Source organism: Coregonus clupeaformis, chromosome 36, assembly GCF_020615455.1.
Source record: "Coregonus clupeaformis isolate EN_2021a chromosome 36, ASM2061545v1, whole genome shotgun sequence".
Classification (NCBI taxonomy): Eukaryota; Metazoa; Chordata; class Actinopteri; order Salmoniformes; family Salmonidae; genus Coregonus; species Coregonus clupeaformis.
This window is the reverse complement of record NC_059227.1, coordinates 8,830,607-8,857,383: the sequence shown is the minus strand read 5'-3', so window position 1 is coordinate 8,857,383 and position 26,777 is coordinate 8,830,607. Positions and strand designations below refer to the sequence as shown.

General features: G+C 44.8%; 1 protein-coding gene and 2 non-coding genes across 6 annotated transcripts; all 3 read left to right on the top strand.

Moving 5' to 3' along the window:
• Nucleotides 1-80: 80 nt before the first annotated feature.
• On the top strand, nt 81-26,674 carry LOC121552604 (CAD protein-like). 4 transcript variants are annotated; one of them, XM_041865563.2, is made up of 44 exons: nt 81-581; nt 1,475-1,614; nt 1,917-2,046; nt 2,178-2,320; nt 2,545-2,686; nt 2,923-3,094; nt 3,639-3,824; nt 3,965-4,074; nt 4,159-4,301; nt 4,446-4,577; nt 4,952-5,185; nt 5,378-5,599; nt 5,747-5,935; nt 6,067-6,191; nt 6,292-6,425; nt 6,555-6,667; nt 6,762-7,012; nt 7,381-7,627; nt 7,728-7,826; nt 8,067-8,291; nt 8,454-8,636; nt 8,827-9,045; nt 9,189-9,356; nt 10,539-10,721; nt 10,817-10,921; nt 11,092-11,337; nt 11,444-11,525; nt 11,714-11,880; nt 12,042-12,206; nt 12,302-12,433; nt 12,812-13,013; nt 13,135-13,325; nt 13,499-13,732; nt 13,866-14,004; nt 14,136-14,177; nt 14,739-14,783; nt 15,237-15,430; nt 15,653-15,727; nt 24,634-24,846; nt 25,042-25,167; nt 25,354-25,509; nt 25,654-25,755; nt 25,854-25,948; nt 26,088-26,674. In XM_041865563.2, the coding sequence occupies exons 1-44, from the start codon at nt 500-502 to the stop codon at nt 26,185-26,187; spliced, it is 6,783 nt and encodes a 2,260-aa protein (XP_041721497.1). In that variant the 5' UTR covers nt 81-499; the 3' UTR covers nt 26,188-26,674. The 4 variants fall into 4 exon arrangements, with proteins under 4 accessions (XP_041721497.1, XP_045067184.1, XP_045067183.1 ...); XM_045211249.1 differs by lacking the exon at nt 14,136-14,177 and having other exon boundaries at nt 85-581; XM_045211248.1 differs by lacking the exon at nt 14,136-14,177 and having other exon boundaries at nt 85-581; nt 14,736-14,783.
• LOC121553018 lies at nt 7,165-7,312 on the top strand. Its single transcript, XR_005997393.1, has one exon. It is a non-coding gene; the product is annotated as a small nucleolar RNA SNORD15 (small nucleolar RNA).
• Nucleotides 12,483-12,617, top strand: LOC121553100. The gene has a single exon (XR_005997470.1). It is a non-coding gene; the product is annotated as a small nucleolar RNA SNORA13 (small nucleolar RNA).
• Nucleotides 26,675-26,777: the final 103 nt, after the last annotated feature.

Sequence of the window (26,777 nt, the reverse complement as noted above, 5' to 3'; positions counted from 1 at the left end):
TTTAATACTTTGATCTATTGTGTGAAGTGAATCAACTGAGCCAACTGAACAAACAGTACAAAATCATCATTACCATGATTCTGGGTGCCAGTCTTCAAAGGAGCAAAAGCCAGTCCTTTGTGATTGTCCCCTCCCTGAACGTGCTGACGCTCGTTTTTACGCTCTATGTAACCACGGTGAGGTCGCTAAAAAAGTTCCACACTGCTAAGCGGTATGGACCCAGTGTTCAGTTTTCGACAGACAACATTTCGATGCATTTAACACTTTCTTTTTTTTGCAAATAACATAATAATTTGTCTTCGTTTTAATGTAGTAATTTGTCAATGATTTTTTTTGCTCGTGTATCTCATTAGCATATAGCCAGCGTGTTTCACGTGGGCAACAATTGAGGAACTGAAGCATCGATCAGACCTAAAAGCTGATTATTGCTTCCCATAATCGAATCGAAAATTGTGTTGATTCTGTACAATTACAGTATTGACAATTTGTATTTTAAAGAATGGCAACCCTGATTTTAGAAGATGGGACCACCTTCAAGGGCCGCCTTTTCGGGGCAAACGCGTCGGTATCTGGTGAAGTTGGTAAGTTGTATTTTATGAGGAGAAAGCAAATTAGCCCATTTATTCGCAAAATCTGTCTAGCTAGCTAGTTTTTATAGAATGATATCATCATTTATATTCTGATTGGTAGCTATATGTTACCCACAAAGTCTACTTTTATAGCTAAACGCAGCTCTTTACCCAACTGTCGCGGTTGTTTCGCGCTAAATGTTTAAGTTTGCACAGTGGTGCAGTCTTTACTGCGCGTGCCTTCCAATCCAGAACATACTATTTGACAAGCTGGCACTTGGGCCCTGTGTTTTGCGCAATAATGTGTCATTAAGGTTGTGTCCTGTATTTTAAACCTTATTCAGAAATTTGAATTAAACCAAAAATTTAAGTAATTGTCTGAGAATGGTGCTGGACCATCTGACGTAAAAAGAGAAGGGGACAGTTTGATGAAGAAGCTTTAAATAAGGGTTAGAATCCAGGCATGCCACATGATTGCGCAAATCACAGGGCCCTACCATAACCTCCGACTCCTTCATTCATCCCTATTTCGGTCAGTGGCGCAACTCAATTTGACCTACTTATAAACAGATGTTTCTCCTATGCCCTATAAAGCGTTTGTTGCTGTACCATGTCTCGTAAATTATAATGGATATGTATCTAGCATTCATTTAGATTGTAAGATCCATTTCTTTCAATATATTTACTGAAAGATTGGGTAATTCGATTATGATTTTATGCTCCCCTCACAAATTAAATTTAGCCAGTAAGAGTTTTGCTATAATAAATGGAGCTCAGTGCAAATGTCTAAAGTTCCAGTATCATCACCTTTCTCAATGTGCCAATCCTGAAATGTAGCACTTTTCACTGATTTACACTTTGCTATGAAAACTGAAAAGTTGACCAGATGATTGTTTGTTTTCCAGTGTTCCAGACAGGCATGGTGGGCTACCCAGAGGCCCTGACTGACCCGTCCTACAGGTGTCAGATTCTCACCCTCACCTACCCTCTGCAGGGCAACTATGGCATACCCAAGGATGAGAAGGGTGACTTTGGACTCAGCAAGGTGGGTGGAGTTGGCTAGTAGCTAGTGTTTCACAGAAGCTTCCCAACAGAAATAATAGGTGGAGAAAATAAATATATTGACCCCAAGCTCCTGTTTGACTGTAATGTTCAATTCTGTTTTACATTTAAGTCATTTAGCAGATGCTCTTATCCAGAGCGACTTACAGGAGCAATTAGGGTTAAGTGCCTTGCTCAAGGGCATATCAACAGATTCTTCACCTAGTCGGCTTGGGGATTAGAACCAGCGACCTTTCAGTTACTGGCACAACGCTCTTAACCACTAAGCTACCTGCTGCCCCTCAGTGGTTTGAGTCTTCTAAGATCCACGCTGCAGCCCTCATCGTAGGAGAGATCTCCCAGAACCCCAGCCACTGGAGCTCATCCATGTCTCTGGACCAGTGGCTCAAAGAGCAGGGCATCCCTGGCCTAGAGGGTCAGTAGAGTTATCATTCTAAACATCCTAATACTGTATCAAATGTTGTCTGAATGTGTTTTGATATGGTGCTGCTTACAGTAGTGTGTACAATAGAGGTTGTAGTTGATGCGCTTGCTGTGATACTGTAGGAGTTGATACCCGTAGTCTGACCAAGAAGATCCGTGAGAAGGGAACCATGCTGGGGAAGCTGGTTGTGGACGGAACGCCGGAGGCCAACGTTCCATTTGACAACCCTGACCAGAGGAACCTGGTCAAGGAGGTGTCCATGAAGGTAAGGCGTTGCTATGTTTCAGTTTGGTCCTGTCACACTTTTTTTAGTGTTTTGATCCTAAAACGTCCTAAATCAAATGCCAATGGTTTTGTGTGGATTACATAACGCTTATCACATTCCAAGTCCGTGAAAAGTCTAATGTTTTGTCTCTCACCACAGTAGATAAGCAGAGGCTCTTTTTTCTCATAACTAATAAGTGCCTTGTCTGTCTGTGTGTTGAGCAGGAGCCCCTGGTGTTCAACCCCAGTGGTACTATCAGGATCACAGCAGTAGACTGTGGCATTAAGTACAACCAGATCCGATGCTTGTGTCAGAGAGGGGCCTGTGTCACCGTGGTGCCCTGGGATTACCCACTAGACAGCACAGGTTAGTCACAGGTGGTTACAGCACTGGGTTTCATATACAATTCAGAAGGACACTGTACCATCACTCCCTGTTCCCTTGTTTTCCCTTTTCTCTCACCTGCCTTGATCTTTACCTTGGAGCTTCTGACCTGCAAAGTTGAGTTTCAGCCACAGTAGAACTTTATGATATAATATGTGAAATAGTTTGTATTGTAATATTTGTTGTTGCTATGCTGAAAGAGATGTGGTCCTTTTCAGATTTTGATGGGCTGTTTATAAGCAACGGCCCTGGGGACCCCCAGTTCTGTAAGGAGACCATAAACAACGTGAGGAAGGTGGTGTGTGTGGACAACCCCAAGCCTGTGTTTGGTATCTGCCTGGGCCACCAGCTTCTCTCCCTCGTCATCGGCGCAAAAACCTACAAAATGAAGTTAGTACAGGGATAGGGTACTAAATGGTAGTTGTGATTGGTGTCACTCTCTCTCTGCCTCCTCAGCTCTTAAGTTCTGCTTACTCTGTCTTTCTTTTGCTTCAAAGAGGACAGCCAGTGGTGCTGGCTGTTGGTGCTGTTATTTGGCTCCCTCCCTCAGATGTCAGTGCTTCCCAGGGCCCCTCTTTATTTATCTGGGAGTGTTCTGGTGTGAAATGAGCTTTTCTGCTTAGCACAGCAGTCTGGATGCAGCCTAATGCATTGCTGAGGTGCTGGAAAGGCCTGGTTTGTTTTGGTATGACTCCTGGGATTGTGACTTTGTTAGCGTTCCGTTCGTCCAAGGCCAGATGAGATGCCAGCTTCCTTTTGTCCCTCTGGAAAGTTTGGCCATGCAGCTGTACAGTCAGTGGGTGGAAAGCATAACAGTTGACAGGGTTTATAGCGAGACCTCTGCACTGTTTAGGTGTCAAGTAAGGATTCTGCAGAATATAGGCCATTTAAAGAATAGAATTAGACTAAAACAACTCTGTGCGTCTGTTTTTAGGTATGGGAATCGTGGCCATAACCAGCCCTGCATCCACAAGGGCACAGATCGCTGTTTCATCACCTCTCAGAACCATGGCTTTGCTGTGGACCCTCTCACCCTGCCTCAGGGCTGGGATGTACTCTTCACCAATGCCAATGACCAGACCAGTGAGGGCATTGTGCACAACACCAAACACCTATTCAGGTACAACTACAAATACAAACTCTTGTGCAGCTTCCAGCCTTTCAGCTTGTTTAATTGGGGGGAAAATGGTAGTCAACAAAAGGACCCTCCAAGATACAGGAAATTGATATCCAGATATTGTTTTACCCGTGTCATTTCAGTGTCCAGTTCCACCCAGAGCACATGGCAGGCCCCACTGACCTGGTCAGTCTGTTTGATGTGTTTCTGGACACAGTCAGAGACTACAAGGAGGGCAAGAGTGGCAAACCAGGTTAGATGTGCATTCATCTCCTCAACACTTACCTCTGTATTCCAATTGTAGGATATAGTAACGTCTCTCTCTCCCTCCCTGCAGTGAAGCAGAGACTGACGGAGCACCTGACCTACCCTGGTTCTCCCAAGCCGGAGGAGTTTGTTCGGCCACGCAAGGTCCTGATCCTGGGCTCTGGAGGCCTCTCCATCGGACAGGCTGGGGAGTTTGACTACTCTGGCTCTCAGGTGAGACACACTGCCAACACCAGTGAAGACCTAACAGCAAATGCCATGAGCCGTATAATTCAATGTTGGTTCTCTAATTTTACAGTACTTGAACTAATCAGACACTTGTCTATGTCCAACACCCCCCCCCACCCCCCACCCAAGGCCATAAAAGCATTGAAGGAGGAGAACATTCAGACTGTGCTCATTAACCCCAACATTGCCACGGTTCAGACCTCCAAGGGACTGGCTGACAAGGTCTACTTCCTGCCTCTCACCCCAGAGTACGTCACTGAGGTAAGGAAGGACATTGCTACCTGCGCCATCCTCCAGTCACTCATTTCAGATGAGTGCTCAACAAGCAAAGCGTGTGCGTTAACTCTCTCAGATACTCAGAACTCAGGCCCCGTGTAGCTCAGTTGGTAGAGCATGGCGCTTGCAACGCCAGGGTTGTGGGTACGTTTCCCACGGGGGGCCAGAATGAAAATGTATGCACTCACTAACTGTAAGTCGCTCTGGATAAGAGCGTCTGCTAAATGACTAAAATGTAAATGTAGAACTGATAGTAGAGAAGGAGCCCGTTTGTCCCACAAGTTGTCATTGATATTCATTAATTCATTAATTCAGTCAATGAGTGAGAACTGACCATCTGCCAAATTTCCCCTGTCCAGGTGATAAAGAATGAGCGTCCAGATGGGGTCCTTCTGACCTTCGGGGGGCAGACTGCTCTGAATTGCGGGGTGGAGCTGACCAAGAGGGGGGTCCTGGAGAAGTATGCGGTGCGTGTGCTGGGGACGCCAGTGGCCTCCATCGAGATGACTGAGGACAGAAAGATCTTTGTGGAGAAGATGGAGGAGATCAATGAACATGTGGCGCCCAGCGAGGCTGCTCTGTCTGTGGAGCAGGTAAGGAGAGGGGCTTGGGACAAATGTCTCACTCACTCCCTCTCACACACACATTGACCCATACCCAAACGATACAATTTTCTTCCTGATTTTCACTTTATTAATGGGTTAGAACCATCCTCTTGATCTATTTGACTACTCTGGGCTTTTGCTGTGTGTATATTTACATGTTCTTTTTTTTCTGTGTCTTAGGCGGTGGCGGCTGCAGAGCGTCTTGGCTACCCTGTCCTGGTGCGCTCTGCCTTTGCCTTGGGCGGACTGGGCTCTGGCTTTGCCAATAACAGTGAGGAGTTGACCTCTCTGGTGATCTCTGCCTTCGCCCACACCTCCCAGGTCCTAGTGGACAAGTCCCTGAAGGGCTGGAAGGAAATTGAGTATGAAGTGGTCAGAGACGCCTACGACAACTGTATCACCGTAAGTAGAGGGACGACACTGCATTTGACTGTATTACGGCTACTATTTAGAGATTATACATCAGAGTTTAAGTGTGAAGCCTCCTTATCAATGGAGACGTAAGATCGAATGTGATTAAAGTGTTGAGTGTGTTCATCTGTCCTGTAGGTATGTAACATGGAGAACATTGACCCTCTGGGTATCCACACTGGGGAGTCCATCGTGGTGGCGCCCAGTCAGACTCTCAACGACTATGAGTACAACATGTTGAGGGACACCGCCATCAAGGTCATCAGACACCTGGGCATCGTGGGAGAGTGTAACATCCAGTACGCCCTCAACCCTGAGTCTGAACAGGTAATAGTCCATACTGACATTGTGAATCATTTTCGGATAGTTTATACTAGTGTTAAACCTCTGAAACGTGTTCTGATATTTTACAATGTTTATACTGTATAGCAATCTAAATGGGTGTTTCTGTGCTCCAGTACTACATCATTGAAGTGAATGCCCGTCTGTCTCGGAGCTCAGCTCTGGCCAGTAAAGCTACAGGATATCCCCTGGCCTACGTGGCTGCCAAGTTGGGTCTGGGCATCCCTCTACCTGTCCTCAAGTGAGTTTGGACAAAAGTCAGGTTAAGAATTTAATTTGGGCATTTATCTACTAATACCAAGGTTCTAACCAGTCATGGTAATGTTTCTGCTCTTGTCCAGGAACTCTGTGACCAACCAGACCACGGCTAACTTTGAGCCCAGTCTGGACTACTGTGTGGTGAAGGTCCCTCGCTGGGATCTCAGCAAGTTCCTCCGTGTCAGCACCAAGATAGGCAGCTCCATGAAGAGCGTGGGTAAGAGGATTTGGAGCAGCAGAGTGCCTTATATCTATAGAGGCAGATGATTCTACCACTTGGTGGCATTGCAGGTTTGCATACTAAGGGATTCGTTGGTTAATATACTTTTTGTCTGTGACCTTGTAGGTGAGGTGATGGCCATTGGCCGCAGCTTTGAGGAGGCCTTCCAGAAGGCTCTGCGGATGGTGGATGAGAATTGTGTGGGATTTGACCACACCATCAAACCAGTGTCTGACGAGGTAAGCTCAGTCAGCACATTTTTACCTGGCTTTTTTCTCTTGGCTTCCTTTTATGTGAACTGTTCTGACATGACTCTGTCCTGTGGTCTTACAGGAGCTGCAGACCCCGACAGACAAGCGTATCTTTGTGCTGGCAGCTGCTCTGAGGGCAGGCTACACAGTGGACCGCCTGTACGACCTGACCAAGATCGACCGCTGGTTCCTCCACAAGATGAAGAACATCGCGGACCATGAGAAGGTGCTGGAGTCGTACAACCAGGACGAGAGCGCCATGCCTCTGGGGGTGATGAGGAAAGCCAAGCAGCTGGGCTTCTCAGACAAACAGATCGCCCTGGCTGTGCAGAGGTACTGGTACTGTGTTACTTGTCAGAATGGTAGCCTGCTATTCACACGTGTTTGAAAACATTTAAGAGTTGAGTCTGTTACATAAAAAAAATCTCATAGAACCTATACAGAGTGAGATAATGGAGATTGCTGTTGACAAAACTTGACTTGCTCTTCAGTGATGATACGATGACGAGTCGGAACCGGACGCAGGCGGTCTCTGGGGTCACTGGGTCAGGGTCACGTTCTGTGTCTCTAGGTTCAGTTCCCTTGAGCAGCGTGTCCTTCAGTTGAAGACATCGAGGCATTTGTCTGAGAAGGGCTTGATTGATTTGAAATGTCTTTTTTAAATGAGCTTGTCGGACCTTTGACCCTGCATCTCTCTCCAGCACGGAGCTGGCGGTGAGGAAGCTGCGACGTGATTGGAGCATCTTGCCGGTGGTGAAGCAGATCGACACTGTGGCAGCAGAGTGGCCAGCCCACACCAACTACCTGTACCTGACCTATAACGGTACAGAGAGTGACCTGGGCTTCAGCGAACCCCACGTAATGGTGATCGGCTCCGGAGTGTACCGCATTGGCAGCAGTGTGGAGTTTGACTGGTGTGCTGTGGGCTGCATCATGGAACTCAGGAAGGTATGATTATTTATACTTTTTACAGAAGAGCTCTCAATAATAATAATAATATTATGTTGATATTGTCATGATTTGCTAATTTGCTGTGTTTCCCCCCAAGATGGGCTATAAAACCATCATGGTGAACTATAACCCAGAGACTGTCAGCACAGACTACGACATGTGCGACCGCCTCTACTTCGATGAGATCTCCTTTGAGGTAAGAATGCTCGACTGATGGCATGGTCCTAACTCACTTTCTTTCAAACATTTTATTTTGTAGTTTTTCTTCATACAATATATGGCAATCACCAACATTCAAAGGTCCTAACTTACTTGATCTAATGCTTTTATCTCATAAGCAAAATACCTCAACACCTCTCCATCAAACCCTGTTTAATGCATGGTATGTTACTATTCCCATGAACATGGAGCTCCATTGTCGCCTCCCTTCCTCCAGGTTGTGATGGACATCTATGAGATGGAGAACCCAGAGGGAGTGATCCTGTCCATGGGGGGCCAGCTGCCCAACAACATCGCCATGTCCCTCCACAGGCAGCAGTGTCGCATCCTGGGCACCTCCCCGGAGTTCATCGACTCTGCTGAGAACAGGTTCAAGTTCTCCCGCATGCTGGACACCATCGGCATCAGCCAGCCCCTGTGGAAGGAACTCACAGAGATTGAGGTCAGCACAGAACAGGGCTTCTAATCTGTTTTGAATTTCAAACCAGTAATGAAGAGGTTAAAGGTCTTGGTTGCAGATGAGTTGATGAGCAATGCTATTGTTTTGATCTTAAGTTGGATGGAAATTGTGAATTTTATGTAATATTGTATCCTCCCCTCCCAGTCGGCTATGAAGTTCTGTGAGACCGTGGGCTACCCGTGTCTGGTGCGTCCCTCCTACGTGCTGAGTGGAGCGGCCATGAATGTGGCGTACACAGACAGCGACCTGGAGAAGTACCTGAGCAGCGCTGTAGCCGTGTCCAAGGAATACCCCGTGGTCATCTCTAAGTTCATCCAGGAGGCCAAGGTATGACTCGGTAAATGCTTGACTACACAGATTGCAATGCCTTACTGCTTTGTCATTAAAGGGATAATTCACTTAAATAAATTACATTTTCCTTTATTTTGAATTTGTAAGAAAGTGGACTATACCTTTTTTTTAAATATCCAGTGAGCCTCTAGTTTGGACCTGACTGAAGTCTCTCTCTGTCTTTCAGGAGATAGACGTGGATGCGGTGGCGTGTGACGGTGTGGTGATGGCCATCGCCGTGTCAGAGCACGTGGAGAACGCCGGGGTGCACTCTGGGGACGCCACCCTGGTCACGCCCGCCCAGGACATCAACCAGAAGACCATGGAGCGCATCAAGATGATCGTCCACGCCATCGGTCAGGAGCTGCAGGTCACCGGGCCCTTCAACCTGCAACTCATCGCTAAGGTAGTCTTTCTAAAGGACATTTTGGAGTTTCAAATCAGAGGTTGACGATCAATAACACGTCAAACAGATAATCAGTCTCTGCTGGATTTCCAATGGCTGTCCTCTTGTTGCCTTTAATTGCAACAAGTGTGTTTTCTGGACAGGATGACCAGTTGAAGGTGATCGAGTGCAACGTCCGAGTCTCGCGCTCTTTCCCGTTCGTCTCGAAGACGCTGGGAGTGGATCTGGTCTCCCTGGCAACACGTGTCATCATGGGAGAGGAGGTGGAGCCTGTGGGCCTGATGAAAGGAGTGGGCATCGTGGGCGTCAAGGTAACAGAACAGACAAGTCTCTACAACAACCATTTAATACTCTAGTTTAATTACCTACACCAGTGATATTCAACTATAGTATTACGGGGGCCAGATTTGAAAAAGGTTATTTGCAGGGGGGCTAGACATTTTCTCCTAAAACTGGTATAAAAAACACTTTTATTAAAATGTTAATGTTGCTAAAAGTTCATTTTAAGTGCTTTAAGATTAGCCTAATTCAGTGCATACAATTGTTTAAATAATGGAACACATTTGTACTTATAACACAGTTGACCTGCATCACATTGAATTAGTTTCTACTTTCCTGTCTATTATACTATAGCTTCATCTTTCAATGTTATTTACACATAGGAAACCTTTTATGCATGGCATATCTTAGTTGACTAGCTTTTGCGGACTCTCCCCCCCGCATCAGTAGAGAACAGGTCCTATAACCAACTGCACCACCTCTGTGGGGACTTAAACTCATCAAATCTTGTTGCAAAGTTAGCTTTCCATTTATCTAAAACTCCGACATCACGGGAGTCATCTGTAGGCTCATGATGATGACTGAATATATTTGCGCAGTAAAGGGAAATGGAGCGTTTTGTTTGGGCTCAAATCAGAGAAGTGTTTTATCCCTAACCCTGTAGTCCCAAATTAAGTCCATTCAATTGATTTGAAGATGTCACAAAAAAACAAACCTATGATACGAACTCTTCATAAAACATGTGTTGGCTTTCTTGTCACGGCGAAAAGCCACGATCTCCCTAAGCTCACATAGGCTGCTCTCTTGAGATCACTATTACCCTTGCTTAGCCACCGAACATCATGATGTAAAAGTAGATCATGATGCTCAGCAGACTACTAAACAAGCAATGTTGCAGGCTAGATGTTAATCGGATGAAGTTTATGATAGCCATAACTGAGTAATATAATAACGCTCTGATCGGCTGTATGTTGGGTGATAGTGATTGACAGCACTTAATGGGCGGGACTACAGGAAAACAGATTCTCCCATTGGAGAATATTGAATGAGGGCTCCTTTTGACACATTGGATTTTTTATGTAATGTTCAGAATGGATCTAAGGTCCATTCTAAATTGATAAAGGTTCCGGATCTGGCCCGCGGGCCGCCAGTTGAATAGCCTTGACTTACACTAACAACCTCCATATGTTTGAATGTGTCTTTCTCTCTCTCAGGTCCCCCAGTTCTCGTTCTCTCGTCTGGCCGGGGCTGATGTGGTTCTGGGGGTAGAGATGACCAGCACTGGGGAGGTGGCCTGCTTTGGAGAGAACAGATACGAGGCCTATCTGAAGGCCATGCTCAGCACAGGCTTCAAGATCCCCAAGAAGAACATTCTGCTTTCCATCGGCAGTTATAAGGTGACTACAATGAGATATGAATGCATCTATTGCTAATCTACATGGAAATTCATTTTGAGGCTAGCGCTACATAAATGTTCCTTGCTTGTTTCTAGAACAAGAGTGAGCTGCTGCCTACTGTTCAGGCTCTGGAGAGTCTGGGCTATGACCTGTATGCCAGCCTAGGGACCGCTGACTTCTACACTGAGCATGGAGTCAAGGTACATCACATCTAGTCTGAGTGGGCACGTATCCACTTCTCAACAGAGTATAACCTTTTTTCCGCCTTACACGGTTTCCAGGAAAGATGAGCAATTTTCAATTCACAACGTCATTTTCAATTTACTTCCTGAATTTGACTGAATTAAACTTTACGTACTGTCTTCTTCAGGTGATAGCAGTGGACTGGCCGTTTGAGGAGGAGGAGAGCGACTGCCCCAACAAGGACAAGCAGAGGAACATCTTGGAATACCTGGAGGACCACCACTTTGACATGGTCATCAACCTCTCCATGAGGAACTCTGGAGGCCGACGCCTCTCCTCCTTCGTCACCAAGGGTTACCGCACCCGCCGCATGGCCATCGACTACTCAGTCCCCCTCATCATTGACATCAAGTGCACCAAGCTCTTTTTCCAGGTAGGTTAGTTAGGGGGCTGTGATGGGATGTCAGCCACTGATTTTTGAGCTAGCGATGATTGACTGCTGAATATCCTGATTGAAGTGTGTGCTGCTGTGATTGTAGGCGTTGCGTCTGGTTGGAGGCTTTCCGCCCGTCAAGACTCACGTGGACTGTATGACGTCACAGAAGTTGATTCGCCTGCCTGGTAAGCAGTAAGCGCCGTAGGCTTGGGCTGTGACTAAAAAGTGAAGGCTGTTAAAACTTAAAATATCAATCCCCCTGCTTTCTTCCTGTATTCAGGCAATACATGATGGCACCTTCAGTCAACCTGTGGAACTACAGTGTTTCTGAACAGTACTAATTTAGTCCCCCTCTCCCTGTGTCCTGTGCCAGGTCTGATAGATGTGCACGTCCACCTTCGGGAGCCGGGTGCCACTCACAAGGAAGACTTCTCCTCAGGCACAGCGGCTGCCCTGGCAGGGGGCATCACCATGGTGTGTGCCATGCCCAACACGGCACCCGCCATCATCGACCCCAGCTCCCTCACCATGGTCCAGAAGGTAATGAGAGCATACTTGGTCATTTAAGACATTCGCCACTGAATATTACAAATAAATTGGTTTCAGACATGAAATGATGCCTGTTTTTAAAATGGACCAATGCAGTACTTAAAGGTTTACTCACTCACTGTTGATCTAATGTTTTGTCCCTGTCGTCTCAGCTTGCCAAGGCAGGGTGTCGCTGTGACTATGCCCTCTACGTCGGGGCGGCTTCAGACAACGCTGCCATCTTGTCCTCCATTGCCAACTCCGTCGCTGGGCTGAAGATGTATCTGAACGACACCTACTCCACTCTGAAGATGGACAACGTCTCACTTTGGATGGAGGTAGGAAACTTATCAACTGACTGAATGATGTCCTTGATTGATATCATTCACAAGTGTTTCTGTTGATCTGAATGCTTTCTCTTTGTGTGAACTAGCACTTTGAGAAGTGGCCCAAGCACCTACCAATCGTGGCTCACGCAGAGAAGCAGACAGTGGCAGCCATCTTGATGGTGGCCCAGCTGTACCAGAGAGCTGTTCATATCTGCCACGTGGCCAAGAAGGAGGAGGTAAGATGGCCGCCTGGAACATCACATGCATACAGATGGAGCACTGCTTTGGCTTTGTGTTGCCCGTTCATTGTCTCCAGAGTGAATGAGGTGTCAACCAAGGCATACAGGAACCTTGTAGTTGTCTTTTTTGGAAGGAGTCATCACTGATTCCTTTCATTTAAGATAAACTGCAAGAACACACGGCTGTAGCTAGTTAGAAGAAAAAGGATAAAGAGCTGCTCTTATGTTCTAAGATAAGACTTTGCCTACAAATGTGCTTTGTGCCATTGAAATGATTAATTATAAGCCAGAAACAGACCAGAACACGCACAAGATAGTATGTCATGAATTTGCTGAGTAATGGTTGGCATCTCTTCCATCCTTCCCTTCCCCCAGATCCTGATCATCCGCGCAGCCAAGCAGAAAGGCATCCAGGTGACGTGTGAAGTGGCGCCCCACCACCTCTTCCTGTGTGAGGAGGACGTGGCGCACATCGGTGACGCCCGGGCACAGGTACGCCCCATGCTGGGAACCCGGGAGGACATGGAGGCCCTCTGGGAACATTTGGACATCATTGACTGCTTCGCAACCGACCACGGTGAGGGCTCCATTAACCCCAACCTTCCACATACTGTATCAGTTTATCATTCAATACTCAACTTGTAACCATGTTGGCATACAACATTCTTGATAATATTTCTGTATGTTTTGGCTAACAGCCCCCCATTCAGTGGAGGAGAAGAACTCAGAGAAGCCCCCCCCAGGCTACCCCGGCCTGGAGACCATGCTGCCCCTCCTCCTCACCGCCGTCAGCGACGGGCGCCTCACCATCGACGATATTATCAAGCGCCTGTACGACAACCCCCGCAAGATCTTCTCCCTGCCCACACAGGACAACACCTATGTAGAGGTAGCTACAGACACACACCAATAACATTTTTATCATGTAAAATGGGCAACATGGCATGGATTTATTCCCCTTGGGTTACCACATTGAAATACAAAGAGTGATTGAAAAGAGACTAAATGTCTTGGCTTTTCAAGACAATTTTTGAGGTCTAAAGACCTGCTGTCTCCCACCAGGTAGACCTGGAGCAGGAGTGGGTCATCCCCAAACACATGCAGTTCACAAAGTCCAAGTGGACGCCCTTCGAAGGCATGAAGGTGAAGGGCAAGGTCCGCAGAGTGGTGCTCAGAGGAGAGTTGGCCTACATCGACGGACAGGTGCTAGTCCCTCCTGGCTATGGGGAGGATGTGAAGACTTGGCCTGCACCCATCCCCATCCAGCCCCCTGAACCTGTGAAAGAAGTCCCACAGGTACAGTCCCACCCATTTCCGCTCCGCCCTTTCACATAAGTGTGCTTCGATTCAACCAACAGTTATGTGATGTAGCATACTAGCAGGCATTGGCCGTGACCGGCATTTGCTCTTGTGTGTCTGTGTGTGGCAGACCCCAGAGCACCCCCGGCTGATCCCGCCGTGTGAGGGCATCCGTACCCGCGCCCCGAGCCCTCGCCGCTCTGCTGGGGATGGCCGCTACATGCTCCCGCCCCGTGTCCACAGGTCCTCCGACCCAGGCGTGCCTCCAGGTACTACAGCTCCCACAACCCCTTCTTTCCCCCCAGAGCCTGTTTGTCACTTAACTGAAGTTGCCTGGATGTTTTGTATTACACAGCTGAGCGCTTACTTGTAATTGGATATTCACTGTGTCCATCTATAGGTTTTAGGACAATACACACAAAATGGCGCTTGGATTTCGTTGGTAAACCTTTTTTTAGTCTGTATCTATGAACCCACTGATCATGTGATTAAGCGCACCGTATATAAAGTGTTTTCTGATAAAGCAAATCATTTAATGAGTCTCTCTACTGTAGGCAGCATGGCCATCATGACTGATTGATTGGCTCCTAAGAGGAGAAGTACATTTGCTGATTAAATGAGGTCTAAATATATGGCTCAACGTATAGCTCTGATGCTGAAGACCGTTTGGTCGGCCATTTGCTATGCTCCTTCACCCATTAATAAGACTGTTCAATCACAGCCACTATCGGATGATTTCAGTTTGAAATTAATGATGGCAGTTGTTGATTAACGTTTGATTCTCACATTTTTTAAAGATTCATGTCACTGTCTTTTGTAAGAAACAATGGCTGGATGAAATGATGCTCAATGCCACAATCGCAAACTTATTAATAACCCAAATGATATTAGCGTTTCATATCAGTATACTGGCTAATTCCTATAGTATTGTCTAAATTACCATAGTTTTGTGTCATCCCTCTAACACTTGTGTTCTAACTTTTTGTCATGATATTCTAAGCAGCTGAAGATTCAAGGGGAAGAGCATTTGAAGAAGGTTTAAGAGAAGGTTTGAAGCTTGATTTAGCGCAGCTCAGCTGTTACGCATAATACTAACCTCTTGCCCATATCTGCTATCTTTGAGGCTGTTTCGCGTAATTCTGGCAATGCATTCCAATGGAGTTATACTGGTAGTTGCTTTGGTGAACACTTGTATTGCATGATTGGTTGTAGAGCTGCTAGAGAAATGTTGGAATTACATTCCTTCCCGTTAGATGCTGCACTACCCATGTCGCTTTGCTTGGAGCAGACTGCTTTCCTAACGCTTGGATCATTTAGAATGAAAATGTGACAAACTTGCTTTGAAATATGGTGTAATCAGTGCTTTTGTTGGTTGCGTGTCATCCTCAGGAAATAAAAACGACTGCAATCCTTTTTGGAGATGCTGCTGAACTAATGAATATTAACACACATTACATTTCTCCTTTGGTATTTGAAGTGTTTGCTGTTTCTCTGTCCCCAGAGATGGCCCATTCAGCTGGGGACGGCTACAGCCATCCCCCTCCACTGGCCAGGATCCTGTCCCCCTGGGCTGAGGCAGGGTTGGGGGTAGTGGCAGGTCAGCCCCAGACCCTGACCCACCTCCAGACCTCCCCCCTACTGCACCCCCTAGTGGGACAACACGTCCTCTCTGTCAGGCAGTTCAGCAAGGAACAGGTACTCCACATAAATGGGAAGGATTTACTGAAGAACATATGTGCTGTTAATTAATTTTCATATCAATTTTCATAAATGTATGTAAATTGTAAAGTATTTTGTCTGTGTTTTTCGTTATGTCGGACCCCAGTAAGACTAGCTGTCGCCATTGGTGTCGGCTAATGGGGATCCTAATAAATCAAATCAAAACCCTTTTTTTTTCTTCTTGTGAATCTATTTCAGATCTCTCACTTGTTTAACGTGGCCCATACTCTTCGCCTGATGGTTCAGAAAGAGAGAAGCCTAGACATCCTGAAGGTAAGAGTTATTTCAAACTCTGATTAATCTAAAGAACAACAGTTCAGTAATACTTAGCGATGTACCGATTTTACTGATACGCGTCGGTCCCCGATTTCAAATGTTTAAAAAAAGACTGCATTGGTCTGCTGACCCCAAACCGATCCAAAAGTAGCATGCATCGGTCAGAAAATCGATTCAAACTCTGACTCAAAAGTGAATCTCTGATTCACAAATTTGTTTTGCTCATACAGTGGGGGAAAAAAGTATTTAGTCAGCCACCAATTGTGCAAGTTCTCCCACTTAAAAAGATGAGAGAGGCCTGTAATTTTCATCATAGGTACACGTCAACTATGACAGACAAATTGAGATTTTTTTTCTCCAGAAAATCACATTGTAGGATTTTTAATGAATTTATTTGCAAATTATGGTGGAAAATAAGTATTTGGTCACCTACAAACAAGCAAGATTTCTGGCTCTCACAGACCTGTAACTTCTTCTTTAAGAGGCTCCTCTGTCCTCCACTTGTTACCTGTATTAATGGCACCTGTTTGAACTTGTTATCAGTATAAAAGACACCTGTCCACAACCTCAAACAGTCACACTCCAAACTCCACTATGGCCAAGACCAAAGAGCTGTCAAAGGACAACAGAAACAAAATTGTAGACCTGCACCAGGCTGGGAAGACTGAATCTGCAATAGGTAAGCAGCTTGGTTTGAAGAAATGAACTGTGGGAGCAATTAGTAGGAAATGGAAGACATACAAGACCACTGATAATCTCCCTCGATCTGGGGCTCCACGCAAGATCTCACCCCGTGGGGTCAAAATGATCACAAGAACGGTGAGCAAAAATCCCAGAACCACACGGGGGGACCTAGTGAATGACCTGCAGAGAGCTGGGACCAAAGTAACAAAGCCTACCATCAGTAACACACTACGCCGCCAGGGACTCAAATCCTGCAGTGCGAGACGTGTCCCCCTGCTTAAGCCAGTACATGTCCAGGCCCGTCTGAAGTTTGCTAGAGTGCATTTGGATGATCCAGAAGAGGATTGGGAGAATGTCATATGGTCAGATGAAACCAAAATAGAACTTTTTGGTAAAAACTCAACTCGTCGTGTTTGGAGGACAAAGAATGCTGAGTTGCATCCAAAGAACACCATAACTACTGTGAAGCATGGGGGTGGAAACATCATGCTTTGGGGCTGTTTTTTTGCAAAGGGACCAGGACGACTGATCCGTGTAAAGGAAAGAATGAATGGGGCCATGTATCGTGAGATTTTGAGTGAAAACCTCCTTCCATCAGCAAGGGCATTGAAGATGAAACGTGGCTGGGTCTTTCAGCATGACAATGATCCCAAACACACCGCCCGGGCAACGAAGGAGTGGCTTCGTAAGAAGCATTTCAAGGTCCTGGAGTGGCCTAGCCAGTCCCCAGATCTCAACCCCATAGAAAATCTTTGGAGGGGAGTTGAAAGTCCGTGTTGCCCAGCGACAGCCCCAAAACATCACTGCTCTAGAGGAGATCTGCATGGAGGAATGGGCCAAAATACCAGCAACAGTGTGTGAAAACCTTGTGAAGACTTACAGAAAACGTTTGACCTGTGTCATTGCAAACAAAGGGTATATAACAAAGTATTGAGAAACTTTTGTTATTGACCAAATACTTATTTTCCACCATAATTTGCAAATAAATTCATTAAAAATCCTACAATGTGATTTTCTGGATTTTTTTTTTTCATTTTGTCTGTCATATTTGACGTGTACCTATGATGAAAATTACAAGCCTCTCATCTTTTTAAGTGGGAGAACTTGCACAATTGGTGGCTGACTAAATACTTTTTCCCCCCACTGTATTTAGGGCTGTGACGGTCATGAAATTTTGTCAGCCGGTTAATATCATGCAAAAGTCTTCCATTAATTAACATAAACACGTTTAGCATCTCCAGGCTTCCACGCATACAAGCCGCTGATGCGCGCCTTTGGAACATCTACATAAAAAAAGTCTCATTCAATTTTAATATATACCATCACAATAAATCCATTATTTACGTTAGTCAGGTCTAAAGAAACATATTCTGTTCTACTGAAATGCATTTTGTTCATTTCATGAGTTGGCCTACTGTAGGCCTATGTTATCTGGCTATGCTCCATGCCAAAGGCTGTAGGCTTGTTCATTTAGCTGACAAGATATGCTAATAAATCTTGTGCCATTATTTTATAGTAAGAAGAATATAATTTCACTTAGCTGAATAAAATAAAGGATATTTTTCCCATTATAGAGCGACTGCACATTTGAAGTGGCTATGTTGAGCGTAAAAGTGATCATTTGAAACAGGTCCTATATGCTAGATTTAGTTTTTTGGCAACTTCAGTTGTGAATGATACAAACCTTAAAATGTCTTAGAAATCAAAACCTATACAGGCTGCATGGTATGACTACAGGCTATTGATTTTGAGAAAGTAGCAAAAAAAGCTTGCTCTCTGTTCCTTGCCTTAGGCTGCACAGCTGTTCTATCATCAATCATATTTTCACCCATCAGACTATTCTCAATTTAATCTTGTCTTTACTAATATGACAAATTTGTTTCGATTTAGAATGGCCCATTTATCAAATGGGGAGGGGCAGGGGGAAAAATACATGTAATCTGTATGCACTCGAATGGAGGCTGCACTTTCCCACCGGTCCGTTTTGTAGGTTACATTGGTTTTATAGCATGTGCTTAATATGAGCTGCTGAGAAATAAATATAAGAACACTTATTTCACTCCACGCATCAACCACTGTTGGAGGAACATGCTCTCGCTGCCCCGACAGGTGATATTCCGCCCAAACTCTGTATGCCATGGGCTCTCCAACCTTTTTCCTGCAGCTACCCAGTGCTTAATTTGGGAAACTAAGTGAAATCGGTTCGGGAACATCGATAGTAACATGTTTTCACAGCAAAACATATTTCACTAAACTGTTGACAGCCCATCTGCATGCTCGAGAAAGGAATAAAGGAGTGCGAGGAGGAGATGGAAATGCTTAAAGTAATGTCACCCAATTTAATTATGAAAATATAAAACATTTTTTACTAGGCTATTCAAAATCAAATACAAATTCACTAATTGTAGGCTAACTGTAAGCCGCCCTGCACAATCAATGAACCAACAGCATCGCCTAGGGCTATACGTTCTCTCCCAGACTCATTGATATACATTTTGGGGCGTAGCATAAGGTAACCGGTCCATCCAGTATGCGTAATAATACAGTCCGCACTCAAAGGCGATTACTCGATTTTGTTTAATTTTGGAGTATAGGCTAGACCAATTATGTACCAAAGACCTCTTAAATCAGTTTTATGTTTTTCTGCCATGCCTAATATGTGGTAGGCTATGTATTGTATAACATCACAATCGTAATTTTAATTCCGTTTTTTTTTGGGGGGGGGGGGCTTGGGCTCATAAGCCTATGCAAAAGCTCTAATATGCATATATATGGGTGTTTTGAATTAATCATCACCTTAGAAAGCACTATCCATTTCATTGTTAGGCTTTGAAACAACATCCACAACCACCATGTTTTACACTGAATTTAAAATGGGTTCATTTGATATTTTTGTCACTGGCCTACACACAATACCCCAAAGTGGAATGTCGTTTTTGAAATGTTTACAAATGTATTTAAAAATGACTCGACACATTTCAGCTTTTCAATAAGTATTCAACCCCTTTGTTATGGCAAGACTAAGTTCAGGAGTAAAAATGTGCTTAACAAGTCACATAATAAGTTGTGTGGACTCACTCTGTGTGCAATAAGTGATTTTTGAATGACTACCTCCTCTCTGTACCCCACACATGCAATTATCTGTAAGGTCCCTTGGTCGAGCAGTGATTTTCAAACATAAAGACAAGGGAGGTTTTCCAATGCCTCGCAAAGAACGGTACCTATTGGTAGATGGGTACAAATTTAAAAAGCAGACGTTGAATATCCCTTTGAGCATGGTGACGTCATTAATTACACTTTGGATGGTGTATCAATATATACACACACACAGTCACTACAAAGATACAGGCGTCCTTCCTAACTCAGTTGTCGGAGAGGAAGGAAACCGCTCAGGGATTTCACCATGAGGCCAATAGTTTATTGGCTGTAATAGGAGAACTGAGGATGGATCAACAATATTGTAGTTACTCCACAACACTAACCTAATTGACAGAATGAAAAGGAAGCCTGTACAGAATAAAAATATTCCAAACATGCATCCTATTTGCAACAAGGCACTAAAGTAATACTGCAAAAAATTGTGGCAAAGCAATTAACTTTTTGCCCGGAATACAAAGTGTTATGTTTGGGGCAAATCCAATACGACACATTACTGAGTACCACTCTCCATATTTTCAAGCATAGTGGTGGCTGCATCATGTTATGGGTATGCTTGTAATCGTTAAGGACTGGGGAGTTTTTCAGGATAAAGAAACAGAATGGAGATAAGCCCAGGCAAAATCCTAGAGGAAAACCTGGTTCAGTCTGCTTTCAACCAGACACTGGGAGATGAATTCACCTTTCAGCAAGACAATAACCTAAAACACAAGGCCAAATCTACACTGGAGTTGCATACAAAGAAGACAGTGAATGTTCCTGAGTGGCTGAGTTACAGTTTTGACTGGAATCTACTTGAAAATCAATGGCAAGGCATGCAAATGGTTGTCTAGCAATGATCAACAACCAATTTGACAGAGCTTGAAGAATTTTGAAAAGAATAATGGGCAAATGTTGCACAATCCAGGTGTGGAAAGCTCTTACAGACTTACCCAGAAAGACTCACAGCTGTAATTGCTGCCAAATGTGCTTCTACAAAGTATTGACTCAGGGGTGTGAATACTCATGTAAATGAGATATTTCTGTATTTCATTTTCAATAAATTAGCAAACGTATAAACATGTTTTCACTGTCGAAAGAACGTACAGTGGGGGAAAAAAGTATTTAGTCAGCCACCAATTGTGCATGTTCTCCCACTTAAAAAGATGAGCGAGGCCTGTAATTTTCATCATAGGTACACGTCAACTATGATAGACAAAATGAGGTAAAAAATTCCAGAAAATCACATTGTAGGATTTTTTATGAATTTATTTGCAAATTATGGTGGAAAATAAGTATTTGGTCAATAACAAAAGTTTCTCAATACTTTGTTATATACCCTTTGTTGGCAATGACACAGGTCAAACGTTTTCTGTAAGTCTTCACAAGGTTTTCACACACTGTTGCTGGTATTTTGGCCCATTCCTCCATGCAGATCTCCTCTAGAGCAGTGATGTTTTGGGGCTGTCGCTGGGCAACACGGACTTTCAACTCCCCTCCAAATATTTTCTATGGGGTTGAGATCTGGAGACTGGCTAGGCCACTCCAGGACCTTGAAATGCTTCTTACGAAGCCACTCCTTCGTTGCCCGGGCGGTGTGTTTGGGATCATTGTCATGCTGAAAGACCCAGCCACGTTTCATCTTCAATGCCCTTGCTGATGGAAGGAGGTTTTCACTCAAAATCTCACGATACATGGCCCCATTCATTCTTTCCTTTACACGGATCAGTCGTCCTGGTCCCTTTGCAGAAAAACAGCCCCAAAGCATGATGTTTCCACCCCCATGCTTCACAGTAGGTATGGTGTTCTTTGGATGCAACTCAGCATTCTTTGTCCTCCAAACACGACGAGTTGAGTTTTTACCAAAAAGTTCTATTTTGGTTTCATCTGACCATATGACATTCTCCCAATCCTCTTCTGGATCATCCAAATGCACTCTAGCAAACTTCAGACGGGCCTGGACATGTACTGGCTTAAGCAGGGGGACACGTCTGCACTGCAGGATTTGAAACCCTGGCGGCGTAGTGTGTTACTGATGGTAGGCTTTGTTACTTTGGTCCCAGCTCTCTGCAGGTCATTCACTAGGTCCCCCCGTGTGGTTCTGGGATTTTTGCTCACCGTTCTTGTGATCATTTTGACCCCACGGGGTGAGATCTTGCGTGGAGCCCCAGATCGAGGGAGATTATCAGTGGTCTTGTATGTCTTCCATTTCCTAAAAATTGCTCCCACAGTTGATTTCTTCAAACCAAGCTGCTTACCTATTGCAGATTCAGTCTTCCCAGCCTGGTGCAGGTCTACAATTTTGTTTCTGGTGTCCTTTGACACCTCTTTGGTCTTGGCCATAGTGGAGTTTGGAGTGTGACTGTTTGAGGTTGTGGACAGGTGTCTTTTATACTGATAACAAGTTCAAACAGGTGCCATTAATACAGGTAACAAGTGGAGGACAGAGGAGCCTCTTAAAGAAGAAGTTACAGGTCTGTGAGAGCCAGACATCTTGCTTGTTTGTAGGTGACCAAATACTTATTTTCCACCATAATTTGCAAATAAATTCATTAAAAATCCTACAATGTGATTTTCTGGATTATTTTTTTCATTTTGTCTGTCATAGTTGACGTGTACCTATGATGAAAATTACAGGCCTCTCATCTTTTTAAGTGGGAGAACTTGCACAATTGGTGGCTGACTAAATACTTATTTTCCCCACTGTATACGAGACGCGCTTCAGCCTAGCTTAAACGAAAAAGAGGAAATCAGGTGCTCGATTGAGGGACTAGAAAATCAGAATCTTGAAGGCGATTCATCCTGAAACGTAAGCCTATTGTTTGCTTGTACCATAAATAAATACATCGGATTTACTGCTTTAGAACACTGCTTCTTTTTCTTTATTCTCTCAGATAGTCACCAGTTAAAGGTACCTGGGTTATAGATTGTTTTCACTGTCATTATGGGATATTGTGTGTAGATGGGTGAGAGAAAAAAAATGGTTTAATCCATTTTGAATTCAGGCTGTAACGCACAACAAGTGGAATAAGTCAAGGGGTATGAATACTTTCTGAAGGCACTAACTGTTGACAGTCATTGATCTACAAGTCATTTTGAATGCCAAACTACCCCAGGGAATATCAGTAGTTTAGTCAAACTGTGCCTAGCTTTGCACGCTGACTAACGTGAGGTAGGCGGCCTGTTCCTGATCTTTCACGTGTGCGGCACCTTCAGCATTCAAATGCTAGAATGGCTTGTGGGATATTAGGCTTTATTAGTTGAGTGACATCTTATGTAATTTGCTAGGTTATTGTTATCTATGCACTGTTGGAAATTGGGTTTTACCGGAATAAAAGTAGGCTACCGGAGACTACTCATCTGGCTGTAGGCTACCTGCTGAATGGGGCTTACAATAGATTTTATTTAGATTTTCAGGTTCATCATTGGCAATAGTAGTTTTGCTTTAAACAATCAGTGTATATGGTCATTTTTAGACATGCAGTGTAAAGTTGATAATTTCATGACAAGGACAGACAATCACTGCGAGGTGCACTGCATGGCCAAAGCGGGAGGAGAAAGGAATCTCATTAATAACTTCCAAGTGGTCAAAACCATTTGATTTTGAGTTTGGGATGAATGCCAAAGTTGTGCTATACACAGAGTGTACAAAACATTAAAAACACCTTCCTAATATTGAGTTGCACACCCTTTTCGCCCTCAGAACAGCCTCAATTCGTCGGTGCATGGACTCAACTAGGTGCCGAAAGCGTTCCACATGGATGCTGGCCCATGTTGACTCCAATGCTTCCCACAGTTGTCAGGTTGGCTGGATGTCCTTTGGGTGGTGGACCATTCTTGATACACACGGGAAACTGTTGAGTGTGAAAAACCCAATAGCGTTGTGATTCTTGACCCACTCAAACCGGTGCGCCTGGCACATACTACCATACCCTGTTCAAAGGCACTTACATTTTTTGTCTTGACCATTCACCCGCTGAATGGCACACATACATAAAAATCATTCTTTAACTTGTCTCCTCCCCTTCATCTACACTGATTTTAACAAGTGACATCAATAAAGGATCATAGCTTTCACCTGGTCAGTCTCATGGAAAGTACAGGTGTTCCTATATGTTTTGTACACTCATTGGCTATGTCAAAGCTAATTTGTAAACAATAACTATTGGTACATTAGTAGCTCAAACACTTAGTCTGCAAAAATGACAAGTTAATTATTGGGTGACGGGGGGGGGGGGGACAAAAACAGGCTACATTGCCCCCCCTTATCTGGTAGTGGCGTGGTAGATGCCTAGTCTCCCTTATGGCTCAGATCAGGTGCCTACATAGTACATACACCATAGACATACGTCATTTACACACACAAGCTCCATCAGCAGCAGATTTTAGTATGGAAAATGTGTGTTTATGCAACAAATGTTAGTGCATCGATTTGTTCTCTAATAAATCCGAATTGCGCCAACTCGTTTCAAACAAAAATGTATCGGAGCCCATGTATCTAGATGCGGATCGAATCGTCTTGAAACGGAAAGATGCACATCCCTAGTAATACTCAGACAAGCTGTAATTTGTCACAGTAAACATTGCAGGAGAGAAACTCATTTCAGAGTAGCCAGTTGGGCTGTTCCATAAAGCCCACTTGAGTGTCACCCAGGGTTTGAGTCATCAGCAGGACCTCAGGAGGTAGCATGACTAGTCTCTGCTTTATCTCTTGGTTCAATCGTCCCTGGAGTGAGATGAGCCATCGTCCTTCAGCTTAAACACATAGGAGCAGGTGTGCTGTTAAAAATAACAACAAAACAACTTCTACCAGTCCCATCGGAAATGACAAATCACATGGTACTTGACATCATTAAATCCAGACGACAATACAAGCAGCACCTGCCACTTGTGTGCGTCTATGCCTAAATATCTCATAGAACTAGTTTTGCCACTCGATCAGTAAATCTCTGTTATAAGAATATGGAAATGCTGGGTGCCCTGAAATGCCCCAATGCCTGTTGGCCGGAATGCTGAGCTCAGAGAAATGTTGTATACTAGTCTGTATTATTTGTCTTAGACCCCTCTGTGTGTTGCTCTCTCAGGGTAAGGTGATGGCGTCCATGTTCTACGAGGTCAGCACGCGCACCAGCAGCTCGTTTGCGGCGGCCATGCAGCGTCTGGGCGGCTCTGTGGTCCATTTCTGCGAGGCCACCTCCTCGTCGCAGAAGGGCGAGTCTCTGGCCGACTCGGTCCAGACCATGAGCTGCTATGCTGACGTCCTGGTGCTGCGACACCCCATGCCAGGGGCCGTAGAGGTGAGCAGGCGTGTCGATACGCCGTGTTACAACTTCACTTGAAAACGTGCCCTGTCATGGTCATTAGGCAAGCTATTCTGAGAAAACACTTTGAAACAGAGGCGGTACCACCTAAACACTGAGCGCATCCCTTGTATCAGTTATTTTGTGAGAAGCTGCACTTGCTGTATCTGACACATTTATCGCCACCTGTAGTCTGCAGCGAGGCATTGCCGGAAGCCAGTGATCAACGCTGGGGATGGGGTCGGGGAGCACCCCACTCAGGCCCTGCTGGATGTGTTCACCATCAGAGAGGAGCTGGGCACGGTCAACGGCATGACGGTGAGACGAGCCCTCACACACATCTCCCCTTTTATTGTCTTTATGTTCTGACAGTGTTTTATATGAAATGGAACTGTAAGATCTGGAACTTGACTGGGTATTTTCATTTCTAATCAGCGCTCCTTGGTGATGGCGCCCTGCCTTGTAAGTTAACATGTCCTGACTGGTCTGTCTCTATCTCTGTAGATCACTATGGTAGGGGACCTGAAGCACGGCCGCACAGTGCATTCCCTGGCCAGGCTGCTCACCCAGTACAGAATCACACTGCGCTACGTCGCCCCAAAGAACCTGCACATGCCCTCCGAGATCATCGACTTTGTGGCCTCCAAAGGCATCAAGCAGGTGGGGGGATCACAAGGGCCATTTGTGGTAGAGCAGATGGCTCTGAATCTAAATCTCAATGGCACGGACTGCTAGTATGTAGGTGTCCTTTTCATATTGTATGCACTACATAAAGCACTAAACTATGTCCTTGTGGCTGTGCAGGAAGAGTTTGAGAGCATCGAGGAGGCACTGCCTGACACTGACGTGCTCTACATTACCAGGATCCAGAAGGAGAGGTTCGCCTCAGAGGAAGAGTACAAAGCGGTAAGGATGGGATGGAATGGGAGATTGACTCACCTGATGTGAGGCTAGCCTTAGCGTTTGATCAGTGCTAAAGGACCCTTGTGTTTTTTTTCCTACAGTGCTTCGGTCAGTTTATCCTCACCCCACACATCATGACTGGAGCCAAGAGGAAGATGGTGGTGATGCATCCTCTACCGAGAGTCAATGAGATCAGGTATGGATGTTCCCCTAGATTAGAATGCATCTCTTTTAATTATATCTCCTTTGATTCACTAATGTTTGCAGTCGTGTGGCAAATTCTAATTAATGACTTAAGTGGGATGACAGTGTCATGTTGACTTTCTTTCTTGCAGTGCGGAGGTGGACACTGATCCTCGTGCTGCCTACTTCCGACAGGCTGAGAACGGCATGTACATCCGCATGGCCCTCCTGGCCACAGTGATGGGTAGATGAGGTGTATATAGTGGACACGCCACTGTTTGGACCGCAAAACCAACAGGGACCAATTTGCGGAATCGATAAGAGTGAGGTGGAGCCACTAGTGCTCACAATAATCAAACTGCTCCAACAGACTCTACACAGTCACGTTTGGTGTGTACTCCTCTTGAACCCTGGTATTTCTCCACCTCTCCCAGAATGAATTCGTATTATCAGTTAACAACAATTACTGTTTTGACTGTTACATGTATTGTTTCATCACTCTGAATACAATTTTTGGGAAAGATGTTTCATAGAACCGATATCGATATGTAGTTCATAGAATACTTTATTTCTGTATCTCTGTTGACTGGAGTCATCTGTGGTGTTTATTGTATGGGGAAAGGAATACATGCTGCTCATCAGAAGGTGGAACCATTGCAGAACATCATTTTTATGCAAGGGAATTGTTAAGCTGATTGTTTGACTATTTAGGTGCTTTATAAATAATATAAAATGTCAACACTTTCTCAGAGTGGTTTTGTAGATGGGTTTATTCCATTAACCGCTTAAAATGAAGCTATTCTCATGTGAATGTGGTTCTACCCAGTTGTCTTCAAACACTA

What these genes read in the sequence shown, in the direction of transcription:
- LOC121552604 (XM_041865563.2), top strand. Translation starts at nt 500, where the DNA reads ATGGCAACCCTGATTTTAGAAGATGGGACCACCTTCAAGGGCCGCCTT. An exon ending in CTGCTTCGCAACCGACCACG is followed by an intron (nt 13,014 to 13,134) that starts GTGAGGGCTCCA and finishes TTTGGCTAACAG; the next exon opens with CCCCCCATTCAGTGGAGGAG. An exon ending in GGCAGTTCAGCAAGGAACAG is followed by an intron (nt 15,431 to 15,652) that starts GTACTCCACATA and finishes AATCTATTTCAG; the next exon opens with ATCTCTCACTTGTTTAACGT.